The sequence below is a fragment of the Trichosurus vulpecula genome, chromosome 1, assembly GCF_011100635.1.
Source record: "Trichosurus vulpecula isolate mTriVul1 chromosome 1, mTriVul1.pri, whole genome shotgun sequence".
Lineage (NCBI taxonomy): Eukaryota > Metazoa > Chordata > Mammalia > Diprotodontia > Phalangeridae > Trichosurus > Trichosurus vulpecula.
This window is the reverse complement of record NC_050573.1, coordinates 66,090,234-66,118,117: the sequence shown is the minus strand read 5'-3', so window position 1 is coordinate 66,118,117 and position 27,884 is coordinate 66,090,234. Positions and strand designations below refer to the sequence as shown.

The 27,884-nt window shown below is 38.3% G+C and overlaps 1 protein-coding gene across 1 annotated transcript in view; it reads right to left on the bottom strand.

Moving 5' to 3' along the window:
* LOC118834038 (olfactory receptor 7A10-like) overlaps positions 1 to 24,077 on the bottom strand; it is a 33,675-nt gene extending 9,598 nt beyond the window's left edge. Inside the window, exon 1 of the mRNA XM_036741475.1 lies at positions 23,581 to 24,077. Coding sequence (XP_036597370.1) covers positions 23,581 to 24,077 — 497 coding nt within the window. The remainder of the gene's footprint in view (positions 1 to 23,580) is intronic.
* Positions 24,078 to 27,884: the final 3,807 nt, after the last annotated feature.

The window sequence follows — 27,884 nt, the reverse complement described above, 5'->3', positions numbered from 1 at the left end:
TCTGAACTTCAGTACTGTGTGAGGTAGTGAGAGAATAAAATGTGAAGACTTCACAGGGTATATGTATATATATATATATATGTATATGTATACATGTATATGTATATATGTATTTATATCTAAAATGTTTGAGAATCAATATTTAGAGAAAAGGGAAATGGGATAAATTTGAGTCTGTGGGAATCTGATTATTTAGCCTTTAGGAATGTCTTTCTCCCCCTCCTTCTTTAGATTTATAGATGTCACCTCAGCTGTGAATAGAATACAAGATTGCGAAAGCTTCCCTATGAATAACTCATGCAAGGCAATATTCAAATAGAGATAGTACAAATTTAGTTAGGATGTGAACCTCACCAGGACTAAGTTTCGTTTTCCTGTAAATCATATGATTTCGGAGAAACCAGATGATATTCCCCTCTCCCCCTTCCCTAGCCTACTTACAAATGGCCACCTTAGCATTAAAGTTTCTCTATAAGGTAATTCTGTAGTTTCTGTGCTTGTACTGAATAAAAACTTATTCCTGGTTAGATTGTGAGGCCACTCGTCTCTGCAAATAGGGACAGGGGTCCAGCCTCTGGGATGGGATTTCTTAGAATTGTTTGTACAAGGCTATATATCTCCCTGCTTGCCTTCCCCTCCTTTGTCTCTCTTCACTGCTATCTCCGCCCTGGTAGTGAGAGATGCCCAATTCTCTAGACTTGATCAAATAAGGCTTCTGTTTTTTTTTCTACCTTGAGAAACCGAGACATCTCTGTTTTTTTTCACTTGAGCCAGTGGTCTTTTGTCCCACACAAGTACCCTACCTAGTCAAAGTACTAGACAACAAAGAGAAACCAGTCCCCTTGGTTTCCAAAGTTCCTATCTCTATAGATGTAGAAATATTCTCTTTGTAGAGAATAATCTTTGTAGAGATGAATGTTTGCCCATTTGACCTAGAGAGGAGTTTCTGAACCATAGTTCTCTAATTAGTAGAAGGGGTGGGAATACAGGAGATTTCATGAGCAACACAAGCTGGAGGTGTTGCCTTATAAGTGTTCCTAAGTTAGAGCCTTCAGAAACCTTGCCCAAGTTTGAATTTTTGTATATTAACATCAATTGCTTTATATAAATTCCATTTTCCTCCCAGTTTGAAACACTTCAAATTTTCTTTCCCGATAACTAGAATGCATGTGAGACTGTGTCCAGACAGCATATGTATGAGACTGTCCCTTTCCCATTGGCAGTGGAACCTTCAGGCATGGCATACAACATGGTATCTGCACTCCTCTTTTTTGCTCTTGAGGCTTACTTACTTTATCTAACTTGCCCTCACATCAGCAGGTTGTCTCGTCCCCACTCCCCACCCCATGTGCCTGAAAGGATGTGGTCAGCCATAACCACAACTATGTGGCTAAAAATCACTATGCACCTCTTCAGAATCATAAGGTGAATGCTGATATCAGGGCAATACCTTCCTAATCATCAGTACTTTCTAATCCTGAACCCCCAGTGATAGGCTTCTTATTTAAACAAAACCAGTCACTATTACATTAATTCTTTTTTAAAAAGTTGTCATTTTATCACTAAAAATCTGTCTTTGCTTTCACCATACCCCACCATCGTACAATTGAACATGAAAGAAAAACAAAATTCCTGTTACACACATGCATAATCAAGCCAAACAAATTTCTTCATTGCCCATGTCAAAAAATTATGTCTCAATCTGTACTCAGACTCATTTGCCTTTCGATTAGGACACAAGCCCCATGTTTCATCAATAGACTTTGGAATCATGGTCATTACAATGATCTGAGTTCCTAGTTCTTTCGAAACTGTATGTCTTTACCTATTGTCATTGTATAAATTTTTCCCCTAGTTCTCTCCACTTCCTTCTGTATCAGTTCTTAAAGATTCTTAACCAAGTTTCTCTGAAAACAGCTCCTTCATCATTTGTTATAGTACAATAGTGTTCTATCATATTTATATACCATAACCTGTTCAGCTATTTCCTACTAGATAGACATCCCTTCAAATTTCCATTGTTTGACACCCAAAAAAAGCTATGAATATTTTGTACATTCTTAGAGTTTGTTTTGCTTAGGGTTAACCCCTCTCTTAATCTACCCTTCCTCTAATTCCTCCTACACCTGTTTCCCTCCTTTTTCCTGGTGAGTGAAATGTTTTTCTGTGTACTCTTCCCTCCTTTGACCACTTCATATGAGAGTGAGGTTCAAGTGTCAGCTCCACCTCCTTCTCTGTTTGTAAAGACTTCTACTTGTGCACTCTGATGATGTGAAATAATTTTCCCATACATTCTTTTCCTTTCCTCCCCTAGTGTATTCTTCTTCTCCTCCATTTCCACTTTTCTCTTAAGATCATCAAAACATAATGGCACCACTCCAAGGCCTTCTATCTAATTTTACTATGACTTCTGATGATCCTAAGGTTCAAAGGGGATACATGTATCATCTCCCAATATTGATTTGTAAGCAATTTATACTTGCTTAGTCTTTTATCATTGCTCATTCAGGTTTAGATTTTTATTTTTCTCTTCATTGTTGTGTTTGAACTCCAAAGCTTCTATACAGCTCTTGTCTCTTGTAATGGTAATGTGAATTTGAAGATCTTCCGATCCATTAATGGGCCCATGTAACCTGCATAAGTCACATGGAAGCCTAAGTTACATGTAGGCTGTGGTGGGAGGAGCTTGCTGAACAAGTGGAACAGGAAGGATGGAAATAATGGAAGAGGTTGGTCAAAGCAGTAAGAGCTAAGGGAGAAAGAGGAAGCAGGCAAGCAGCCAGCAGGGTGAAGGCTTTGGGATGGTGGTGCTCCCTGGAGTAATAATGTGTATAAACTTCTTTGTTGCTATGATGGATTCGATTTTCTGATGTTGGGATTTGGCTTTCTGGTGTTTGAATAAATGTTTTGGTTCTGTCTTCCACATGGAGAGTCTGTTATATTTTGTGATTCAGAAATATGCAAGCATACATAGTTGCTATAGGTGCTGTGAATATTGCATCAGTGATACATTGGTGTCACGAACGGGATGACAAGGTATCAGATCTCTGTTTGGAGGCAGGAGGTCTCTAGAGGAGGAGATGGATATCCCAGGATGGGAGGATTTACTTTATTCCTTCATGGCAAGAGAGTGGGCTAAAATTGCTGGACCCTGTGAAAACTGGGAACCAAGGCTACAGAAGGGAGAACTAGAGATGTTTGCAAAGAATACCAATAAAACTAGAGAAAGAACTGGCACAGGTGTGTAAGAGAGGCCAGGTTATACTAACAAGCTATTGTCTTATGTGTAAAAGCAGAGACAAATTGCAGTGGGAGAAAACTCAGATGGAAAGGGAGTTGGGTGGTTTGATACAACATTTGGGCTCTCCTTTAGAAGAGCAAGCTGGAAAGTCTCAGCTTGTAGAACAAGCTACTGTTTGGGAGTTCGCTAGTTTACATGGGAATCTTTCTGTGCCACAGTGTTCAGGATCTCCTTGAGAAGAGCCAGCTGGAGGGTGTCAGGCGGTAGGAGGAAAACTGTTGGTTTAGCTAAGAGAAAACAAAAAGCTAACAAAAGGTGTGTGCATGCAGCCCTTGCACAGGCAGAGTCTAGTTGCCCAGATGTCTGTTAGGAAGATGTGTGGGAGGAGAATGAAACACTGTTACACGAGGCTTCTCAGGCAGACCTTCATCCAATATTAGGAAGAAAGCAGGAGAACCAGAGGGGAAACACAGGGCTCAGGGAGATAATTGAGGATTTTACTCATCAGGAGGTCACAGATATTTTGAGTTGGTTCACCCAGAGGATGGGAGAATCATTAATATCTTGGATGGTGAGAATCAGTGATGAAGGGGCCAGAGGGGTAGGGATAGATAACATAGATTGCTTGAAATTCATAGGTATTAGTCAGAATCGTTTTGTACAGCAAGCTTCTAGGAATCACCATATGTGAGGAGGTAAAAATATACTCAATATATTAGCTTAATTGTGGATGGATGCAACAGAAAATATGCAATTGACTATGTGGCCTAGTGGAGATCAATCCTAGTATTCTCTTAGGAACTGTATGAGAAAGTTAAAGAAGGAGACAAAGAAAACTGCTATTATGACCAGAAACACAGAAGTTTGTCACCATGCCCCCTTAGAAGTTTCTCATAGAAATATAAAAGTGGAAGTGGGCAGAGCCAAGATGGTGGCTGGAAAGCAGGGACTTGCCTAAAGCTCTCCCCCAGGACCCTCCAAACACCTATAAAAGTGGCTCTGAACAAATACTACAACTGCAGAAACCACGAAATAGCAGAGGGAAGCAGGGCTCCAGCCCAGGACAGCCTGGATGATAGCTGGGAAAGGTCTATCACATGGAGCGGGGAGGCGAACAGAGCAGAGCCCAGCGTGGGCTACGCCCCGGACCAACAAGACCAGGAGCTGGGCAGAACAGGCCCTAGTGCCCTAAATCAGTGAGTTGTGCAGTTACCAGACTTCTCAATCCACAAACACCAAAGACAACAGAGAAGGTTAGTGGGGAAAAAACTGTGGGGACAGAGTGAAAGGAGTTCGAAGTTCGGCCACCAAGCTGGGGGCAGTGGAGATGGTGCAGCTACAGAACTACAGGTGCAGTTACTTCTGGCCCCAGGCCCACCTGGTGGGAGGAATTAAGTGGCAGATCCAAGCAGGAGTGCATAGCCTGGCTAGATCTGAGTCATGGTCTGGGTTGGTGGTTCTTGGGGGAGGAGGAGCACTGGTGTGGCAGAGCTTGCTGTGTAGAAAAATCTCTGAAAACAACACCGCAGTCCCTCAAGCTTGGGAGAAAGTACTCTTTCGTATACAAGCAGGCATACCCTGATGAAAAACTCAAGGGTCAAGTAGTTGGCTGGGAACATGGCCAGGCAGTGAAAACGGACTCAGATTCAGTCTCAGACTTTGGAATCTTTCTTTGGTGACAAAGAAGACCAAAACATACAGCCAGAAGAAGTCAACAAAGTCAAAGAGCCTACATAAAAAGCCTGCAAGAAAGACATGAACTGGCCTCAGGCCATGGAAGAGCTCAAAAAGGATTTGGAATAGCAAGTGAGAGAAGTAGAGGAAAAACTGGGAAGAGAAATGAGAGTGATGCAGGAAAAGCATGAAAAACAAGTCAATGACTTGCTAAAGGAGACCCAAAAAATACTGAACAAAATAAAACACCTTAAAAATAGACTAACTCAAATGGCAAAAGAGCTCCAAAAAGCCAATGAAGAGAAGAATGCTTTGAAAGGCAGAACTAGCCAAATGGAAAAGGAGGTCCAAAAGACCACTGAAGAAAATACTACCTTAAAAATTAGATTGGAGCAAGTGGAAGCTAGTGACTTTATGAAAAATCAAGATATTATAAAACAGAACCAAAGGAATGAAAAAACAGAAGACAATGTGAAATATCTCATTGGAATAGCCACTGACCTGGAAAATAGATCCAGGAGAGATAAGTTAAAAATTATTGGACTACCTGAAAGCCATGATCAAAAAAAGAGCCTAGATATCATCTTTCAAGAAATTATCAAGGAGAACTGCCCTGATATTCTAGAGTCAGAGGGGAAAATAGAAATTGAAAGAATCCACCGATTGCCTCCTGAAAAAGATTCCAAAAAGAAGACTCCTAGGAACATTGTCACCAAATTCCAGAGTTGCCAGGTCAAGGAGAAAATACTGCAAGCAGCCAGAAAGAAACAATTTCAGTATTATGGAAACACAATCCAGATAACACAAGATCTAGCAGCTTCTACATTAAGGGATCAAAGGGCTTGGAATATGATATTATGGAAGTCAATGGAGCTAGGATTAAAACCAAGAATCACCTACCCAGCAAAACTGAGTATCATGCTCCAAGGCAAAATAACGATTTTCAATAAAATATAGGACTTTCAAGCTTTCTCAGTGAAAAGACCAGAGCTGAATAGAAATTTGACTTTCAAACAAAAGAATCAAGAGTGGCATGAAAAAGTGAACAAGAAAGAGAAATCATAAGGGACTTACTAAAGCTGAACTAATTTGTTTACATTTCTACGTGGAAAGATGATGTGTGTAGTTCATGAGACCTCAGTATTAAGGTAGCTGAAGGGAATATACATACATACATACGTACATACATACATACATACATACACACGTATATATAAATATATATAATATATATCTATATATATGTATATATATTATGTATACAGAGGGCACAAGATGAGTTGAATATGAAGGAATGATATCTAAAAATAGAATCAAATTAAGGGATGAGAGAGGAATATATTGAGAGTGGGAGAAAGGGAGAGATAGAATGGGGTAAATTATTTTGCATAAAAGTGGCAAGAAAAAGCAGTTCTGTAGGAAGGGAAGAGGGGGCAGGTGAGGGGGAATGAGTGAATCTTGCTCTCATTGGATTTGACCTGAGGAGGAAATAACATACACACTCAATTCTGTATCTTACTCCACAGGAAAGGAGGAAGGAGATATAAAGGGGGGATGATAGAGGGGAGGACAGGTATGGGGAGGAGGTAATCAAAAGCAAACACTTTCAAAAAGGGACAGAGTCAAGGGAGAAAATTGAACAAAGGGGGATAGGATAGGAAGGAGCAAAATATAGTTAGTCTTTCACAACGTGAGTATTGTGGAAGGGTTCTACATAACGATACACATGTGGTCTATGTTGAATTGCTTTCTTTCTTAGGGAGGGTGGGTGGGGAGGGAAGAGGGGAGAGAATTTGGAACCCAAAGTTTTAAAAGCAGATGTTCAAAAAAGTTTTTGCATGCAACTAGGAAATAAGATAAACAGGCAATGGGACATAGAAATCTGTCTTGTCCTACAAGAAAGTAAGGCAAAAAGGGATGCGGGGGGAGTGGAGTGACAGAAGGGAGGGCTGATGGGGAATGGGACAATCAGAATACACAGCTTCTTGGAGTGGGGGGGAGGGTAGAAATGGGGAGAAAATTTGTAATTCAAACTCTTGTGAAAATCAATGCTGAAAACTAAAAATATTAAATAAATAAGTAAATATTAAAAAAGAAATATAATAGTGAAGATGGCTCCTCATGCTTATCAGCATCTAATTCCGATTCTACTAACTGAGGAGATAGGGCACACTCTTTCAGAGGTGCTATGTAAGATTTCACAGTTAAGTGACTTAGAGGACTGGGGAGAAGATAAATTTCCTCTAGAGAGAAGAATAAATAGCTAGCAGAGTCAATGTCAGAATAGTTAAGAAGAAAAGAATTGTTTACTGCTCTATTTAGAGCAGAGGTGGATTTTGGAAGAAAAGTTGATATTCCAACTAATGAGCTATATAAGATGTACCAAGAAAAGGTATTTAATATTAGACTGAATAGAGAAGTAGGAACCACCCCTACAGATCCTCCTGAATCATTGTATCCTAGTTTGTCACACCTTCAGGGTGTTTCAACAATCCGGCTAGCAGTTTCTGTGGGAGTGTAAGATCCACCCACAGCCAGCACCCAGAAAGCTGCCAACAGCACAGGTTCTTTTGATCTGATTAACTAAGGAAAGCAAGGTGAAGGGGTTTACAAGCTCACTTTAATTCAGCATACAAATATCAGTCACTTAGTTCAGGGGAGAAGGCCAGCACCCTGAACTTCAGAGCAAAATACAAGCAAATTATAAACATCAACAGACAGACCCAATACAGATTCATAGTTATCAACATCTAGATTCAGCCCGGGAGCTCAGAACGAGGGCTAGCCCAGAGTCACGCACCACTACTGCTGTAAGGAGGAGCTCCAAAGAAGAAAAGGCCAATCCCTTTTTTTATATCTTTTTCAGCGCACATGGGACTCACCCACCTGACCTTGAATCGTCACAAAGAGGCAACTTAAACCCACATGGTCTAAGAGCCTCTGCTCTCCCAGACATGTAAACTAGGCCCTCCCTGGAGTTAGCCCCACCTTGGGCACCACCTTACTTGCCAATCCACCCCCACTAAGGTTTTACACCTAATAGGGGTTTGGGCCTGGGGCTTAGCACCTAGTAAGGCTCCATGTATTACTCAAAGGGAACAAAAGCCAAACTATTCAAGGGCACTTGTTGAACTAAGTCCTAAGGAGCCCATTTTGCTTACCAACACACAGGGAGAAGACAAAATTGGCCAAGCTCTAGCTCAGATTAAAGAAATACACAGAAGTAAGGAGGATGGGAATTAGTGCAATTTTAGCTGGTTCATGCACTCCAGAAGCACAACTGACCTACTTGTGGTTATTGTCTCCTTGTTTCTTTTTGTCTTTTTGTCTGTTAAACTTGTTTGGTAGATTTGTTTCCTGCAGGTTTTCCACCTGCAGATGCCTGATCATTTAAACTGGATATCACCATCTGTCCAGGACTGTGATGTGTCACCCTTGGACCTGGTGTTGACCAAGTTCCAGATGCCAGCTGAAAAACCGACCTCTCAAATGGGACCTCTTGGGGTAGGGACAGCTCTACCTCCAGTTTCAGCAGGAAGCAGCTCTGGAAGAAGAGACAAGAGACTTTTCCCCTTTACCCCAAGATTTTGGGATCCATTCATTTGAGGGGGGAATGATGGGGTGCTTATTTTATGTGCTTATTTTGTGTTATCCCTGTTATAATGTTGTAAAGTTCTATTGACCCCAGTTGCTTCATTGACCTACGTAATGGATGCAAAATATCTTGAGGTGACTGTAATATGGTCATGGTATTCAAGCAGTCCAACAAGTCTTTTTTTTCTTTTTTTTTTGGAGGAGGGAAGGCAGGGCAATTGGGGTTAAGTGACTTGCCCAAGGTCACACAGCTAGTAAGTGTGTCAAGTGTCTGAGGCCAGATTTGAACTCAGGTCCTCCTGACTCCAGGATCAGTGCTGTACTCACTGGACCACTTAGCTGCCTTAAGTCGAGTGAGTCTTAATTTTTTCTCCTCATTGCTTCCAGAGCATTTGTTTTTGCTATGAGATACCTTGCATTTACTTCTATTTTCAACCTTCTGAAAAATACTCTTTCTTCAATTATTTTTTTATCTCACAGAGTTATTAGGTTCTAGTTGGTCCATTGTAATGTTCAGCGAGTTTGTTTCTTGGACAGGGTTTTGTACTTCTTGTATCAAGCTATCAATTCCCTTCCTAATTCTTTCTTCCATAGCTCTCATTTTTTCCAATTTTTTCTCTGCAACTTCATTTCATTTATGAAATATTTTAACACCTTTTAACACTCTTCTTCATATCTTCCAATAATTCTTGTGGTCGGTATGCCCAAGATGTATTTTTTTTCTTTGAGGCTTTGCTTGTATATGTTTTGGGAGTTATTTTATTTTTCTGGGTTTGTGTCTTGAGTGTCCAGGGGGCTTGGAGTATGATATTCCAGAAGACAAAGAAGCTAGGATTACAATCAAGAATCACCTTTCTCTGAAAATGAGTGTAGTGTTTCAGGGGAAAATATAGGTATTTAATGAAATAAAGGAAATTCAAGAACTCCTGGTGAAAAGACAAGAGCTAAACAGAAAATTCGATCTTCAAATACACGACTCAGGAGAAGCATAAAAAGATAACCAAGAAAGATAAAATATAAGGAATTAAAAATATGCTAAATGGTTTGTTTTTCTACAAAGGAAGATGATAGTAATAACCTTTAATTATTTTATCATTATTAGGACAATTAGAAGGGGTGCAAATAGACAGATGGTTTGAGTACGAGTTAATTATAATGGGATGATATCCAAAAAAAACTCTCAACAAATTAAGGGTGAAAAAGATTGTACCAGGAAAAGAGAGAAGTGATAGACAGAATGGGACAAATTATCTCACATAAAAGAGGAACAAAAGAAGTGTTATAGTAGAGTTGAAAATAAGGGCAGGTGATGAGCAACGATCAGAAGTAAAACACTTGGGAGGAGAGACAGTGTGAAAGAGCTGTGTGTGTGAGTGTGAGTGTGTATGTGTGAAAAACAGAGAGACAGAAAGAGAGAGAGAGGGGGGGGGAGAAAGAATAGGATATGGGGAAATACACAGTTATTATAACCCTGAATGTGAATGGGAAGAACCTATAAAATAGAAATGAACAGAATGGATTAAAAACTAGAATCCTACAATATGCTGTTTATTAGACAGTCAGTTGAAGCACAGAGACATACAGAGCAAATGTAAGGAGCTGGAGCATAATATACTATGATTCCCCTGAAGTAAAAAAAAAGCTGGAGTAAAAATTATGATCTTGGACAAAGAAAAATCAAAAATAGATCTAATGGGAAGAAATAATGGAAGAAACTCTACCTTTCTGAATAGACAATGAAGTAATATCAATACTAAACATATATGCACCAAATGATATAATATCCAAATTTTTAAAGAAGTTAAATGAGTTACAGGAAGAAATGGACAGTAAAACTATCCTAATGGGGACCTCAATTCCCTCTTGGAATTAGATAAATCTAATAAAAGGACATTAAGGAAGTGAATAGAGTTTTAGAAAAGTTAGCTATGATAGACCTCTGAAGAAAATTTAATGGGAATAGAAAGGACTGTATCTTTTCTCAGTGATATATGGCAGTGCCACAAAATTAGCCATGTATAAGGGCATTAAAAACCTCACAATGAAATACAGAAAAGCAGAAATATTAAATGCATCCTTTTCAGATCATAATGCAATAAAAAAATTGCATTCTATACAGGGCTGAGGAAAGATAGACTGAAAATCAATTGGAAACTACATAATCTAATTCTAAATAGTAAGTGCATCAAAAACAAGTGATAGGAACAATAATTTCATTAAAGTGAAAGACAGCAATGAGACAACATATGAAAATTTATAGGATGCCCCCAAAGTAGTACTTAAAGGAAAATTTATATCTCTAAGTGCTTACATCAATGAAGTAGAGGGAGAGCAGGTCAATGAATTGGGCATACAATTAAAAAAAACTATGAAAAGAACAAATTACAAATCCCCAATTAAACATCTAGTTGGAAATTATGAAAAACAAAGGATAGATTAATAAAAGTGAAAGTAAGAAAACTACTAAATTAATAAATAAAACTTGAAGCTGGTTTTATGAAAAAACCCAATAAAATAGATAATTCATTAGTTAATTCGATTTTGAAAAAGGAAAGGGAAAAAAAAACCCAAATTGCTAGTATAAAAAATAAAAGGAGATGAATTCACTACCAATGAAGAGAAAATTAAGGCAATAATTAGGAGCTATTTTGCCCAATTATACACCAACAAATCTGCCCACATAACTGAAATGAATGCATATTTATAAAAATACAAATTGCACAGATAGGCAAAAAGGGAAATAGAATACTTAAATAATCCCATTTTAGAAAATGAAATTGAACAATCCATCAATGAACCCCCTAAGAAAAAAATCACCAGGGCTACATAGATTCACAAGTGAATTCCATCAAACATTTAAAGAACAATTAATCTCAATACTATGTGATTAATTTGGAAAAATAGGCAAATAAGGAGTCCAACAAAATTTCTTTTACAACACAAATATGGTGCTGGGGCCTAAACCAGGAAGACTGAAAACAGAGAACAAAAATTATAGATCAAGTTCTTTAATGAATACTGATGCCAGGATTTTATTTAATTTTTATTTTATTTTTTATTTTTATTTTTAGTTTGTAGTACTCGGTTCTACATAATTTTGAGTTCCAGATTTTCTTCCCTCTCTCCTCCCCTCCCTCCCCAAGACGGCATGGAATCCCATATCACTTCCACGTATAACTTCGCATTGAATTAATTTACACACTAGTCAAGTTGTGGAGAAGAACCATGACCAATGGAATGAATCATAAGAAAGAAGAAACAGAACCAAAAAAAAAAAACCACAACCCAAAAACAAATACAAAAGAGAGAAAAAAAGGGGGGGCGGGGAGAAAAAGGTGAGCATGAAGTGTGCCTCGATCTGCACCCATACTTCATAGTTCTTTCTCTGGATGTAGATAGCACTCTCCATCGCAAGTCCTTTGGAGCTGTCTCGGTACATTGTGTTGCTGAGAAGAGCAAAGTCTGTCAGGGTTAGTCCTCACAGAATCCATATATCTGTGGTTCTGTATAATGTTCTCCGGGCTCTGCTCCGCTCACTCAGCATTACATCATGTAGGTTTTTCCAAGTTGTTATGAAGTCCATATCATCCCCATTTCTTATGGCACAATAGTATTCCATTACCTTCATACACCACAGCTTGTTCAGCCATTCCCCAATTGATGGGCATCTCTTTGATTTCCAATTCTTAGCTACCACAAAAAGAGCCGCTATAAATATTTTTGTACATATGGGTCCTTTTCCCGCTTGTGTGATTTCTTTGGGATACAACCCTAGAAGTGGTACTGCTGGGTCAAAGGGTATGAACATTTTTATAGCCCTTTGGGCTATATTCCAAATTGCTCTCCAAAATGGCTGGATCAGTTCACAACTCCACCGGCAATGTAACAATGTTCCAATTTTCCCACATCCTCTCCAGCATTTATCATTTTCCTGTTTTGTTATTTTAGCCAATCTGACAGGAGAGAGATGGTATCTAAGAGTTGTTTTAATTTGTATTTCTCTAATCAGAAGTGATTTCGAGCATTTTTTCATATGCCTATAGATATCTTTAATTTCTTCCTCTGAAAACTGTCTATTAATATCCTTGGACCATTTCTCAATTGGGGAATGACTTGTATTCCTATATATTTGGTTCAGTTACCCTGTATATGTTGGAAATGAGGCCTTTATCAGTGACACTAGTTGTAAAGATTTCTCTCCCAATTTTCTGCCTCCCTCCTAATCTTCGTTGCATTGGCTTTTTTGTACAAAAACATTTCAATTTAACATAATCAAAATTATCCATTTTGCATTTTGTAATGCTCTCTATCTCTTGTTGGGTCATGAATTCTTTTCTGTTCCATAAATCTGATAGGTAAACTATTCCTTGCTCTCCCAAATTGCTTATAGTATCAGCCTTTACTCCTAAATCATGAACCCATTTTGACTTTATTTTGGTGTATGGTGTAAGATATTAGTCTATGTCCAGTTTCTGCCCTACCATTTTCCAATTTTCCCAGCAGTTTTTGTGAAACAGTGAATGCTTAGCCCAGAAGCTGGCCTCTTTGGGTTTAACAAAGAGGAGATTGCTATAGTCGTTGACTTCTCCGTCTTGTGTACCTATCCTATTCCACTGATCCACACCTCTGTTTCTTAGCCAGTACCAGGTAGTTTTGATGACTGCTGCTCTATAGTACAGTTTTATATCTGGTATGGCTATGCCACCTTCTCTAGCATTTCTTTTCATTAATACCCTAGATATTCTAGACCTCTTGTTCTTCCAGATGAATTTTGTTATTATTTTATCCAGCTCTGTAAAATAATTTTTTGGTAGTTCAATTGGTATGGCACCGAATTGATAGATTAATTTAGGTAAAATTGTCATTTTTATTATATTAGCTTGGCCTAACCATGAGAAACTGATATTATTCCATTTATTTAGATCTGACTTTATTCGCGTGGGAAGTGTTTCATAATTATGTTCATATAGGCCCTGGGTTTGTCTTGGCAGATAAACTCCCAAATATTTTATAGTGTCTACAGTAACTTTGAATGGAATTTCTATTTCTATCTCTTGCTGTTGGGCTTTGTTAGTAATGTATAGGAATGCTGAGGATTTATGTGGGTTTATTTTATATCCTGCAACTTTGCTGAAGTTGTTTATTATTTCAAGTAGTTTTTTACTTGAGTCTCTAGAATTCTCTAAGTAAATCATCATATCATCCACAAATAGTGATAGTTTATCTTCTTTTTGCCTGTTCTAATTCCTTCAATTTCTTTTTCTTCTCTTATTTCTACAACTAACATTTCTAGTACCAAATTGAATAGTAGGGGTGATAATGGACATCTTTGTTTCACCCGTGATCTTATTAGGAATGCATCTAGCTTATCCCCATTACAAATAATGCTTTTTGATATGTTTAGGTAGATGCTATTTAAAATTTTAAGGAAGGCTCCATTTATTCCCGTGCTTTCTAGGGTTTTTAATAGGAATAGGTGTTGTATTTTGTCTAAGGCTTTTTCTGCATCTATTGAGATGATCATATGGTTTCTACTAGTTTTGTTGTTGATATGGTCAATTATGCTAATAGTTTTCCTAATATTGAACCAGCCTTGCATTCCTGGAATAAATCCTACCTGGTCATAGTGTCTTATTCTCATGATAAGTTGCTGCAATCTTTTTGCTAACATATCATTTAAAATTTTTGCATCAGTATTCATTAGGGAAATTGGTCTATAATTTTCTTTCTCTATTTTGACTCTACCTGGTTTGGGTATTAGTACCATATTTGCGTCATAAAAAGAATCTGGTAGGACTCCTTCTTCACCTATTTTCCCAAATAGTCTACAAAGTATAGGAATTAATTGTTGTTTAAATGTTTGATAGAATTCACATGTAAAACCATCTGGCCCTGAAGATATTTTCCTAGGGAGTTCATTGATGGCTTGCTCAATTTCTTTTTCTGAGATGGGGTTATTTAGAAATTTTACTTCCATTTCTGTTAACCTGGGCAATTTATGTTTTTGTAGATATTCATCCATATCTCTAAGGTTGTTAAATTTATGGGCATACAACTGGCAAAATAATTCCTAATTATTGTTTTAATTTCCTCTTCATTAGAGGTGAACTCACCCTTTTCATTTTTGATACAGGTAATTTGATTTTCGTCTTTCTTTTTTTAATCAAATTGACCAATTGCTTATCAATTTTATTGGTTTTTTCATAAAATCAGCTCTTTGTTTTATTTATAAATTTATTTACTTTTCTGGGTTTCTATTTTATTAATCTCTCCTTTGATTTTCAGTGTTTCTAATTTGGTATTTAATTGGGGATTTTCAATTTGCTCTTTTCTAGCTTTTTCAGCTATATGCCCAAATCATTGATCTCCCTTTTCCCTATTTTATTCATGTAAGCATTTAGAGATATAAAACTTCCCCTAAGAACTGCTTTTGCTGCATCCCATAAGTTTTGGTATGTTGTCTCATTATTGTCATTCTCTTGAATGAAGTTATTAATTGTTTCTTTGATTTGTTCTTTGGCCCACTCATTCTTTAGAATTAGATTATTTAGTTTCCAATTAATTTTTAGCTTATTTTTCCATGGTTCTTTGTTACAAATAATTTTTATTACATCATGATCTGAAAAGTATGCTTTGACTACTTCTGCCTTTCTGCACTGGATTTTGAGGTTTTTATGCTCTAGTACATGGTCAATTTTCAAGTATGTGCCATGTACCGCTGAGAAGAAAGTATATTCCTTTTTATCCCCATTTAGTTTTCTCCAGAGGTCTATCATATCTGCCTTTTCTAAAATTCTGTTCACTTCCTTAACTTCTTTCTTATTTATTTTGAGGTTAGATTTATCAAGTTCAAAAAGGGGGAGGTTGAGGTCTCCCAATATTATAGTTTTGCTGTCTATTTCTTCCTGTAACTCCCTTAACCTCTCCTCTAAGAATTTGTATGCCATACCACTTGGTGCATTAATATTAAACAATGATATTGCTTCATTGTTTATGGTGCCTTTTAGCAGGATGTAGTGTCCTTGCTTATCTCTTTTAATTAAATCTATCTTTACTTTTGCTTTGTCTGATGTTAGGATTGCTACACCTGCTTTTTTTACTTTAGCTGAGGCGCGATATATTTTACTCCAGCCTTTTACCTTTACCCTGTGTGTATCCCCCTGTTTCAAATGTGTTTCTTGTAAACAGCATATTGTAGGATTATGCCTTTTAATCCATCCTGTTATCTGCTTCCATTTTATGGGCGAGTTCATCCCATTCACATTCACAGTTATGATTTCTATCCGTGTCTTTTTCTCCATCCTATTTCCCCCTGTTTATGCTTTTATTTCTCTCTTTCCCCTTCCACTCCTCAACGAAGTTTTGCTTTTGACTGCCGCCTTCCTCAGTTTACCATCCCTCTTTATTCCCCTCCCTTGTCTTACCGTTTCCCACTTGCTACTCCTCCCCTCCCTTCTGACCACTCCCCTCCCTTATTTCCCCCTTTCCCCTCCTACTTCCTGTAGGACAAGTTAGATTTCTATACTTATCAGGGTACGTTATTACCTTCTTGAACCAGATCAGATGACAGTAAAGCTCAAATACTGCTCTTCTCCCTTCCTTCTTTCCCTCTACTAAAATGTGTTTTTGTGCCTTTTCATTTGGTGTAACTTACCCTTTTCTACTACCTCCTCTTCTCTCATAGCCCTCCCTTTTCCTCCCTTACTTATGTTTTTTATTCTTATAGCAGTTATTTTATACAGACATTTACAGTCTATGTGTATTCCTTTCAATTGTCATAATAGCTGTACTATTCTCAAGATTGATATATATATATGTATATGTATACATATAAAACATGCATAAGATGATGTAATTCTATATAAAGATGCAAATAATTTGCCATTATTGATTAATAAGGTTTGTGGGGGGTTTTCCCCCGTTTACCTTTTTATGTCTCTCTTGAGTTTTGTATTTGGAAATCAAAGTTTCCATTGAGTTCTAGACTTTTCATCAGGAAGGTCTGGAATTCCCTTATTTTGTTGAATGTCCATCTCCTTCCCTGAAAAATTATGCTTAATTTTGCTGGGTAGTTGATCCTTGGTTGTCGTCCCAGCTCCTTTGCCCTTTGGAATATCATATTCCAGTTTCTCCTGTCTTTTAAAGTGGAAGCTGAAAGATCCTGCATGATCCTGACTGTTGTTACATGATATTTGAATTGTTTCTTTTTGGCTACTTGCAGTACTTTCTCCTTGACTTTGTAATTATGAAATTTGGCTATAATATTTCTTGGAGTTTTCAGTTTGGGATCTCTTTCAGGGGGTGATCAGTGAATTCTTTCAATGATTATTTTGCCCTCTGGTTCTAGGACCTCTGGGCAGTTGTCTTTGATAATTTCTTCGAAGATACTGTCAAGGCTCTTTTTTTCATCGTGGATTTCCGGTAGACCAATAACTCTTAAATTGTCTCTCCTGGATCTGTTTTCCAGGTCAGTTGTTTTCCCAATCAGATATTTCACATTTTTTTGTATTTTTTCGTTCTTTACATTTTGTTTTACTACTTCTTGTTGCCTCATAGAATCATTAACTTCCACTTGCTCAACTCTAATTTTTAATGAGTTACTGTCTTCATTTTGCTTTTGAGTCTCCTTTTCCAATTGGTTGATTTTACCTCTCAGGGTGTCATTTTCTCTATGTAGATTCTGACTCTCTGTAGCCATTTCACCAATCTTATTCTTTAGGGACTTGATTTCATCAGTGGATTTTTTTTCCATTTTTTCCATTTTTTTTCCATTTTTTCTTTTACCTCCCTAATTTGGTTTTTAAAATCCTCCTTTAGGTCTTCCAGTAATGCTTTTTGGGCTTGAGACCAGTTCACACTACCTTTTGAGGTATCAGATGTGGGAATAGTGTCATTGTTATCCTCTTCCAAATTGGTATTTTGATCTTGCCTGTCTCCATAAAAAGAATCAATGGTCCTTGGTTTTTTTGTGTTCTTCATGTTGGTTAGCCTTTTCCTGGCTTTTCAATAAGTTTCTGCTTTTGGGGCTCAGGGTTCTCTGTCCCAGCTTTCTTATTCTGGGGATTGTAAGTCTAGTTGTTGGCTTTGTGAATTATAGCTTTCAGTTTCCTGAGCTGTGGGGGAGGGGGCCTGACTGCCCGAAATCTTGTATTCCACTGGGGTTGTTCTCCAGCACTATTGCTCTTCAGCAATGGTCTCAGCTCTTTGTTGTTTGAGCTGGGTGTCTGGCACGTCCCCTGGGTAAGCAAGAGTCCTTCCGGGTTCCTGGTGTTGAGCCCTGCTGGCTCTGCCCCTCTGGGACTCAGGTACTCCCACTACTCGGCCACTGAAGCCTCACTTCTGTCTCCTCTATTCCAGCGTTTTTTGTCTTCCCCCCCACCGAGGAATTCTCTGGGTGGGGAGGGGAGGGATTAGAGCTGTTTACCTGGTCATTATGTCTCCCGGGAGTTCAAGAAGCCATGTTTCGTACGTTTGGGCTACAAGCCTCAAGAGTTGGTATCTCACGGTCAGTGGCGTTGCACTGCCTCTCGTCGCTTCCACAGACTGCTGTCCTGTTTGGGAGGCCTGGGGATCTCCGCTGGTTTCGGGCGCCCAGCTTTCTCCCAGCCTGTCTCCCACGTGGGTTTCCCGGCCGGCCGCTTCCACTTTGGTGCCTTCTGGAGCAGCTCCGCATGCCGAGCACTCTCCAAGCCCACAGATTCGTTCCTTCAGCCTTTCAGACTCTCCTGGCTTGGAAATTTGCCCCACTCAGACTGCTCACAGTTTCTAACTCTCTCAAATCTGCTCAATTTCACTTTTTTATAGGAATCTGACAGAAGTTGTGAGAGAGCTCTGGTAAGATGCTGTTTTCATGCGGCCATCTTGACCCCGTCCCCCCGTGCCAGGATTTTAAATGAAATGCCAGGAAAGAGATTACAGCAAAAACCACAAGGGTCATACACGATGACTAGGTGGAATTAATAACAGGTTTGCAGGGCTGGTTCAATATTAGGAAAATTTATCAGCATAATTGACCACCTCAGTAAGAAAGCTAACAGAAATTATGTGATTAGGTCAATAGATACAGAAAAAGTCTTTGAAAATATACAGCACCTATGACTATTAAAAACACAAAAGAACATAGTAATAAATGGAGCTTTTCTTAAAATGATAAGAAGCATCTATCTAAAAGCATCAGCATACATTATCTGTAATGGGGATAAGATAGAAGCCTTCCCAAGAAGAAGAGGGGTGAAGCAAGGATGCCCACGATCACCACTAGTACTCAATATTTTACTAGAAATACTATCTATAGCAATAGAAGAAGAAAGAAATTGGAGGAATGTTAAATTATTTTAATGTAATTGGGGAAGATAAAGTATTCTAAGAATTTAAATAAAATTAATATGAAAAACTGTCTGCTTACTTTCTTAGGAAAATGGTTTATTTAAGATACTGTTCATTTTGTGTACATATGTCCATGGGGTTGATGAAAAGTAGCTGAGTGGGATTAGGATTGTCCTGGGACATAGAGGATAGAAAGAGAGAGGCTCTCTTTCTAAGTCTCCAGGAATTTCTTTGGCTGAAGGCTTGAGACAAACCAAAGAGATTTTTACTGAAAGCATATTCTTAGCCTCTACCAAAGCAGAGGAGAGCAAGTGAATGTCAACCTGGACTGAATGAACTAAGTAGTGGACTTCTGGAAGGAAGGAGGATTTGTCATAGGAGAAATTTTTTCTCTAAGCCCCCTCTGAGGCAGCTGACCTTGTTTGGATAAATCTTCCTTTCTATTATTCTTTCAGTGCAGGTTTCAAAGATCTTCATTCTTTCCCTTTATCAAAGAAGAATGCAGCTCCGTGACTGAGGGGAAAATCACTCCCATGGAGTGGGAAGGACCAGGGAGAGAGTTCCACTATTCCAAAGAAGATGGGACAGGAAAGAAGGCGGGAGGGAGGAAGAAAGAGAGAGAGAGAGAGAGAGAGAGAGAGAGAGAGAGAGAGAGAGAGAGATGCATAGATACATAGATAGAAAGATAGATACATACATAGAGAAAGAGACAGAGATAGAGATAGTGACAGAGAGAGAGAAAGCCAAAAAGACAGAGACAGAGATACACACAGATAGAGAGAAGGGGTGGGACAGAGATAGAGACAGAGAACCTAATTTTCTTCGTCAGCCAAACATTCCAGCTCCCAGCAAATAATAAATACAGTAGATAGACAGACAGACAGACAGACAGATAGATAGATAGATAGATAGATAGATAGAGACAGAGACAGAGAGACAGAGGGACATAGAGACAGAGACAGAAACAAAGAGAGAAAACCTCATTTTCCTCTTCAAGCAAAAATTCCAGCTCCCAGCAATTCAAGAAATTAGATTTTTTTTCTTTTGAAACTGGTGACTTCCACTGCTATTCTTCCTACCTTATAGATGCTCTTTACAACTTCTAGATTAGTGGACATGGATAGATAGTTTTCTCCCTTGCCTTCATTTTCACTTTAAAATTCATTTGATTGGATTGGTAAATCTCCAGGAAAATAGATTTTTATCATTGCAAATAAATTCAATTCAACGAGCTTTTAATAAAATCCTACTATGTGCAAGACACTGTTCTAGATGCTTGGATAAACAAAATCTTTCCTTCAGGAACTCACATTGTATAGGGAAGATACAACATATATGTAGGTAAATACATATCATAAATACATAGCATTGTATAAAGTAATGCAATGCTTGTTAGCTAAGCACAGCTAACAGTTATTCATTTCCACATTTTTCACCTGGTCCAGAAATTCTAATTCTTTTCTTGGACAGCATCTTCTTTAAACTTCTACTTCTTTCCAGTATCTGCACTTCCCTTCTGAAATTCATACCTGCAATCAGCTGCAAAAAGGCAAACATCACCTGTGCTTAGTTTCTTATCTCAGATTTTCTAATTCTTAGTAACTGTTTCCTAAGTCTTTCAGGCTGTTAGATTTGTGTCAAAGTGAATCTCTAGTACTGTATAAGAATCAATGGTTTCTACAGATCTTGGCAAGTTCTCCCTCATGTCCTGGATCTATTCCCCAGGGATATAGAAGATCTCTCTCCCTCCCTCCCTCTCTCTCTCTCTCTCTCTCTTTCTCTCTCTCTATTGAATTTCCACCCATCATTAAAAATTCAACTTAAGTAACCCCTTCTAAAGAGTCTTCCTGATGCACTGAAATGATAACAGTCTTTTCCTCTTTGGAGACAGAGAAAAATAGAGGCACAGAGAAAGACAGAGACCCACATACAAAGAGAGAGAGAGAGAAAGAGAGAGAGAGAGAGAGTGATAGAGAGAGAGAGAGAGAGAGAGAGAGAGAGAGAGAGAGAGAGACTAATTGTCTTCCTCAGCCAAACATTCCAGCTCCCAACAACTCTGAAACTTAAATTTTTTCTTGTGAAATTCAGTGATTTCCACTGCTATTCTTCCTATCTTGTAGATGCTCTTTATGGTATCTAGTTTAGTGGGCATAAATAGGTAGTTTTCTCCCTTCCCTTTATTTTCACTATAAAAGTCATTTGATTGGATTGGTAAATCTTCAGGAAAATAGATTTTTATCATTTTGAATAAATTGAATTCAACACACTTTTAGTAAAATCCTACTATGTACCAGACACTGTTCTAGATGCTTTGATAAATGAAGTCTTTCCTTCAGGAGCTCACATTGTATAGGGAAGATACAACATATACATAGGTAAATACATAGCATATACAAAGTAATGCAATGCTTGTTAGCTGTGCATAGCTAACAGCTCTTCATTTCCACATTTTTCACCTGGTTCAGAAATTTAAATTCTATTCTCAGATAGCAGCTTTTTAAACTCCTACTTATTTCCAATATCTGCACTTCCCTTCTGCAATTCATTCCTGCAATCAGCTGCAACAAGGAAAACATCGCCTAAGCTTGGTTTCTTGTCTCAAATTTTCTAATTCTTTGCAACTGTTTCCTAATTCTTTCAGACAGATTTGTGTCAAAGTGAATCTTTAGTACTGTACAAGAATCAATGGTTTCTACAGATCTTGGAAAGTTCTCCCTCATGTCCTGGATCTATTCCCCAGGGATATAGAAGATCTCTCTCCCACTCTCTCTCTCTCTCTCTCTCTCTCTCTCTCTCTCTCTCTCTCTCTCTCTCTCTCTCTCTATTGGGGGAGATTGTAACAGACAATTCTCTTAGCAGGAAGTGACTAATTATACAGATTTACCTCTTTGGCTCCTGACTTTTCCTGAATGAATTTTCATCTGACAGTCCCATACATCCATATTTTGGGGGAGAAGTTGTATTGCTCTCTTAGAAAATCCAACTTCCTTTCTTTCAGAAGATACACATATGTATTAATGATCTCCAGGTGTTCTTATTTCTTTCCTTTATGGTACTTTTCCCCACATTTAACCTCCTTACACGCATTTTTTACTTTGTTTAAAAACTGAAACTCCCTTTCATTTTGAGAGGAACACTTTCTTATTACTAATATCAACAAAGTGGAGATGCAGTCTTTAAAGCCCTTTTCCTCCTTTGCTATCAGTCAGACCAGTCTGCACTTTGAGTATAGATCATAATTATCTTGTTTTGGCAGAAAGAGAGTCATGGTACACCATTCAATTCTCTGCAAGTTTCCGTGTGTTCTCCATATCCCCTGGAAACAAGATATTCGATCCTTTGCAATTCATCCTACCAGTTCTTGTAGCCAGCATCCATGGAGAGACTTGGCCAAGGCACATAGATTATGACCCAGATGATGTGAATCCATATCTTCCTGGTAGTAAGTCCACTATTTAATCCAACAGGCAATGTTACCTCCCAGCAAAATGTCATTCTTATGTTTACGAAAATACTATCCTTCAGTTCCTCATCATGTCAGATGACTACTCTAGATTTTTAAGGCCTATGCTAGCAAAACACAATCTTTTTTAGGTTTTATTCACCCTGGAGAGGCTTTGAGAATAGGTGCGTGGACAGACAACATGGCTGTTGTCCAAGGACCAGCTTAGCTAAAAACAAAGAGAATCAGGTACCCCTTAATAATTTGTTTTTGCTCAAAATAACTCATGAAGACCATTTATTAAGGACATAGGGAAGAGGGAATCTAATTTGGTGGAGGGACCATGCACAACAAGATTCCAGCTGTCTCTTCTCTATTCCTCTTTTTTTCTCTTAAATTATATAGTACTTTATAATGTACAGTATGTTTTTCCATACATTATTACATTTGATCCATAGACAGGACAGGAGAGTTCCCATAATCTATATCATACAAATGCAAATATTGAGAGTCAGAAGCATTAAGTGACTTGCCCAAGGCCCATAGATTATGATCCAGAAATTTAAACCAAGGCCTACTAATTCTACATGTAATGCTTATTTAGAAAACGCAGATGTTATAACAAAGTACATTGTTGAAAACAAGATGGAAACGTCATAGCAAGTCCATAAATCAACATCATGAAGGAGAACAGTCTGAGTGACAGTAAAAGTGATCATACAGCTAGGAAAACATTGCCCTGAACTATAATTTTTGGACTATCCTGACCTTTAGAATTTGGATTCAAAGTTTATGCCTCACAGATCTTTGACCTTAAATATCAATGCCACATTCCAGGCCCAGGGCCAGACCCAGACTCCATCAATGAGAGGGAGGCATTTTGCTAATAACTCTCCTCATAGCATCTTTTATATCCTTGTTCCTCAAGCTGTAGATGAAGGGGTTCAACATGGGGGTGACCACAGAATACATCACTGAGGCCACTGAGGTCTTCCAGGAGGAGTGGGTAGCTGAGGAACTCAGATGTACTCCGAGTCCAGTGCCATAAAATAATGAAACAGCAGTGAGGTGAGACCAACAGGTAGAAAAGGCTTTATATTTTCCCCCAGGAGATGAGATTCTCAATAAGGAGGAACATATCTGACCATAAGAGAAAAGGATCCCTGTAAAGGGGAGAACACTCAGCAGACCAGTTGCAAAATACACTAAGATGTCATTAATGAGAGTATCAGAACAAGAGAGGTTTATAACCTGACTAATATCACAGAAAAAATGAGGAAGTTCACGTTTGCCAGAGAAGGACAGCCAGCTCACCAGTAAAGTGTGGACAGTGGAGTTTAGAACACTAACAGTCCATGATATCAGAACCAAGAGGCCACAAATCCATGAATTCATCGTGGTGACATAGTGCAAAGGGTAACAGATGGCCACAAAACGGTCATAGGCCATCACAGTGAGGAGAAAATTATCCAAGAAAGCAAAAACCATGAAGAAATACATTTGGGTAAGGCATTCAGCATAGGAGATAACCTTGCTGTGTGTTAGGATGTTGAGCAGCATCTTGGGGACTGTAGTGGATACCAGACAAAGATCAACAAAGGACAGATTAGAAAGGAAGAAGTACATTGGGGTGTGGAGATGAGAGTCAGAGGCAATGGCCAACATGATGATAAGGTTTCCAACCACAGTGACCATGTATATGCCCAGGAAGAGCCCAAAGAGGGGCAGCTGCTGCTCTGGCTTCTCAGAAAATCCTAGGAGGAGAAATTCTGACACAAGTGTTTGGTTTTCTGGTCCCATGCATCTGGTGTATCTACAAGGAAAAAGAAGTGGTAAGAGCCCAAAATGCAAATACAGTTATTTCACACTTTTGTAACAGAAAGAAAACTATATTTGGACTCAGAAAACTCAAGTTGAAGTTCCAGATCTACCCGTTAATGCCTTTAGGCATTATGATCTTAGGCAATTCCATGCCTTCCCCCATTTTATTAGACTCAAATTCCTCATATATAAAATAAAATTGGACAAGGTCATCTAGTTACTTTCCAGGTCTCACATCCCTGGAAACTCCACTGACCATACTTAGAACTTAGGAAGTTATGAATGAAATGAAACATCTCTTCTGAAAAATAATATTCACTGAAGTTAAAAATGTTCTGTGAGTTGAACATTAAACACAGAACAATAAAAAGGAAGAATATGGAACAGAGAATTAATGTCAGTTTTGGAGAGGCGACAATTTATTTTTCAGTTCAAAAATTGGAGGAATTAATTGGACCAAATATATGTGCTCACCTAAATGAAGGTAAAAACATCTATAAAATAAAAAAAAACCATTGAATTAAAAGAAAAAAGAAACAATGAATGGAGAAAGTATTTACAGTAGTTATGACAGAAGAAGACATTTAAATACATGAGAACTGAGTTTTTAAAATCACAGAGGTAATTTGGTCAACAATGGATAAATGATAGAAAGGTATGAAAAATTTTCAAAAGAAAGATACAAATCTAATTATTGAAATAATGCTCAATCTTGCTAAAATAAAAAAGATGCGAAAAGATATTTCAAATATACAACACCCATGAAATTGAGTGAAAATAATCAAAAGAAACAAAACCCAACACTGATCATTTTGTGGAGGAATAGGTACACTCATTCGATGCAGATGGAATCGCAAAGTTCTAAAATCTTTTTGAACAGAAATCTGACATTGAATAATGAAAGGTTAAAAATAGACACCTTTTGACACAATGCCTCCATTTTTGGACTATATCATGAAAGCAAAAAAAAAAAATTTCGGTTCAAAGATTTTCATAGGGAAATTACATATAAATGCAAGAAAAACATTGAAACAAGCCTGCAATATGGGAATAATTAGTTTGCTATACATTATTGATGGTACAAAATGTAATGCAATTTAAACCGATTGTCAGGAATAATAAAATCATAGAAAGACCCTTATGAAATAATGCCAGGTGAAAAAAACAGAGCCATAAGCTGAGAACACACTAATTATGGTCATTCAGAAGGAAAACTGCATATTAAAGAATGGACAAATGATCCTGATAAGGACTTTAAGGAGCTGAATAAAAATTTACTATGATACTTTATACATTGAAATTTAATTTTTTAAAAGTAAATAGCTGCTAAGCACATTTATTTGGTTGTGTTGCTATTTATTTTTTTGAAAAATAAGAACACCCAGAGATGATCAGCTGTGAAATCCTTGGTTTCTCTGATCAATACAGTGGTACAGGATAATTCCATGGACTCATGATAAAAAAAATAATGCTTCACACCTCCAGAGAGAGGGGGAACTGATGAACTGGGTACAAATTGGAGTATAATTTTCTCTTTTTATTTTTCTAGCTTTTTTAGAAATATGAAAACTATGAGATGTGTTTAGCATGATTTCACATGTATAGCTGATATAATATTGCTTGCCTTCTCAATAGCTGTGGGAATGAGAAAATTTGGAAATCAAAATTTAAAAAGAAAAGAACTTTAAGAAAAATAAATAATAAATCAAAATGTTTTTATAATGTATGACCATAACCAATTTTAATCATCTGCAGAGGGATCCCAATTATGGGAGACAGGGACAATGATCTGGGAGGAAAGTAAAGGAGGGGAAGCTTCCCCTGCAGTGACAGCAGTTCCTGAATTGAGAAAGGAGAAAGCAGATCGTTTGAGGCAACTTCATCCACTGTCCCAAGGCAAAAAGTTAGGCAGGTGCCAGAGGTTGGGGGTGAACCCAAGATCCAGAAGTCAACACCAGCACTGCTTCTGTGTGTGGTCCAAGGGAACAAAGCAAGGCAAGTATGATCCAGGCCAAGGCAATGGTCTTTAAACATTTTGTTCTCATAACCCCTTAATTTTCTTAAAAATTATTGAGGACCCTGAAAAGGAGCTTTTGGTTCATAACTATCAATATTTACTGTATTAGTAATTAAGATTAGCAAATATTTCAAATATTTATTAATTCAATTACACATAGTTATTCCATTACAGGGCAGATAGGTGGCAAAGTGGATAGAGTGCCAGACCTGGAGTCAGAAGGACCTAAGTTCAAATCTGGGTTCAGACACTTACTAGCTGTGTGACCTTGGGCAAGTCACTTAAGCCTATTTGTCTCCGTCTCCTCATCTGTGAAATGAGCTGGAGAAGGAAATGGCAAACTACTGTAGTATCTTTGTCAAGAAAACCTCAAAAGGACTCATGGAGAGTCAGATGTAACTGAAATGACTGAACAATAGTAAAAACCCACTAGATGTTAACTTAAATAACATATTTTAATCCAAAATAACTATATTCTCCCAAACAAAACTTTTAAGGATAAGAGTAACATTGTTTTACATTTCTACCAATGTGAATTGTAAATTAATTTTGTACAAACAGTGCAAATGTCAATGTCCTTATTTCAGGATAACTCATGAGATTCAAAAAACTTATTCAGGGACGGAGCCAAGATGGCCGCATGAAAACAGCATCTTACCAGAGCTCTCTCACAAGGTCTGTCAGGTCCCTAAAAAAAGTGAATTTGAGCAGATTTGAGAGAGTTAGAAACCGCGAGCAGTCTGAGTGGGGCAAATTTCCAAGCCGGGAGAGTGAAAGGCTGAAGGAACGAATCTGTAGGCTTGGAGAGTGCTTGGCATGTGGAGCTGCTCCAGACTGCAACAAAGTGGAAGTGACCGGGCCAGGAAACCCATGTGGGAGACAGGCTGGGAGAAAGCTGGGTGCCCGAAACCGGCCGGAGATCCCCAGGCCTCCCAACACAGGACGGCAGTCTGTGGAAGCGATGAGAGGCAGTGCAATGCCACGTGAAGCATCAACTCCTGAGGCTTGTAGCCCAAACGTATGAAACACGGCTTCTTGAACTTCTGGGAAACATAATGGCCAGGTAAATGGCTCTAATCCCTCTCCCCTCCCCCACCCAGAGAATTCCTCAGGGGAAAAAAAAAGAATGCTGGAACAGAGGAGATAGAAGTGGGGCTTCAGTGGCCAAATAGTAGAGGTTCATTAATCCCAGAGGGGCAGAGCCAGCAGGGGTCAACACCAGGATCCCAGATGTAATCTTGCTCCCCTAGGGGAAGTACCCACACCAGCTCAAACAATAAAGAGCTGAGACCATTGCTGAAGAGCAACAGTGCTGGAGAGCACCCCTAGGGAAAGAAACATCAGGGAGCCAGACCCCTCTCCCACACCTCAGGAAACTGCAGGCTATAATTCACAAAGACAACAACTAGACTAACAATCCCCAGAATAAGAAAGCTGGGACAGAGAGCCCTGAGCCCCAAAGGCAGAAATTTGTTGTAAAGCCAGGAAAAGGATAACCAACATGAAGAAGAACACAAAAAAACCAAGGACCATTGATTCTTTTTATGGAGACAGGCATGATCAAAATACCAATTTGGAAGAGGACAGCAATGACACTATAGATACATCTGATACCTCAAAAGGTAATGTGAAGTGCTCTCCAGCCCAAAAAGCATTGGTGGAAGAGCTAAAGGAGGATTTTAAAACCCAAATTAGAGAGCTAAAAGAAAATATGGAAAAAATTCACTGATGAAATCAAGTCCGTAAAGAATAAGATTGGTGAAATGGCT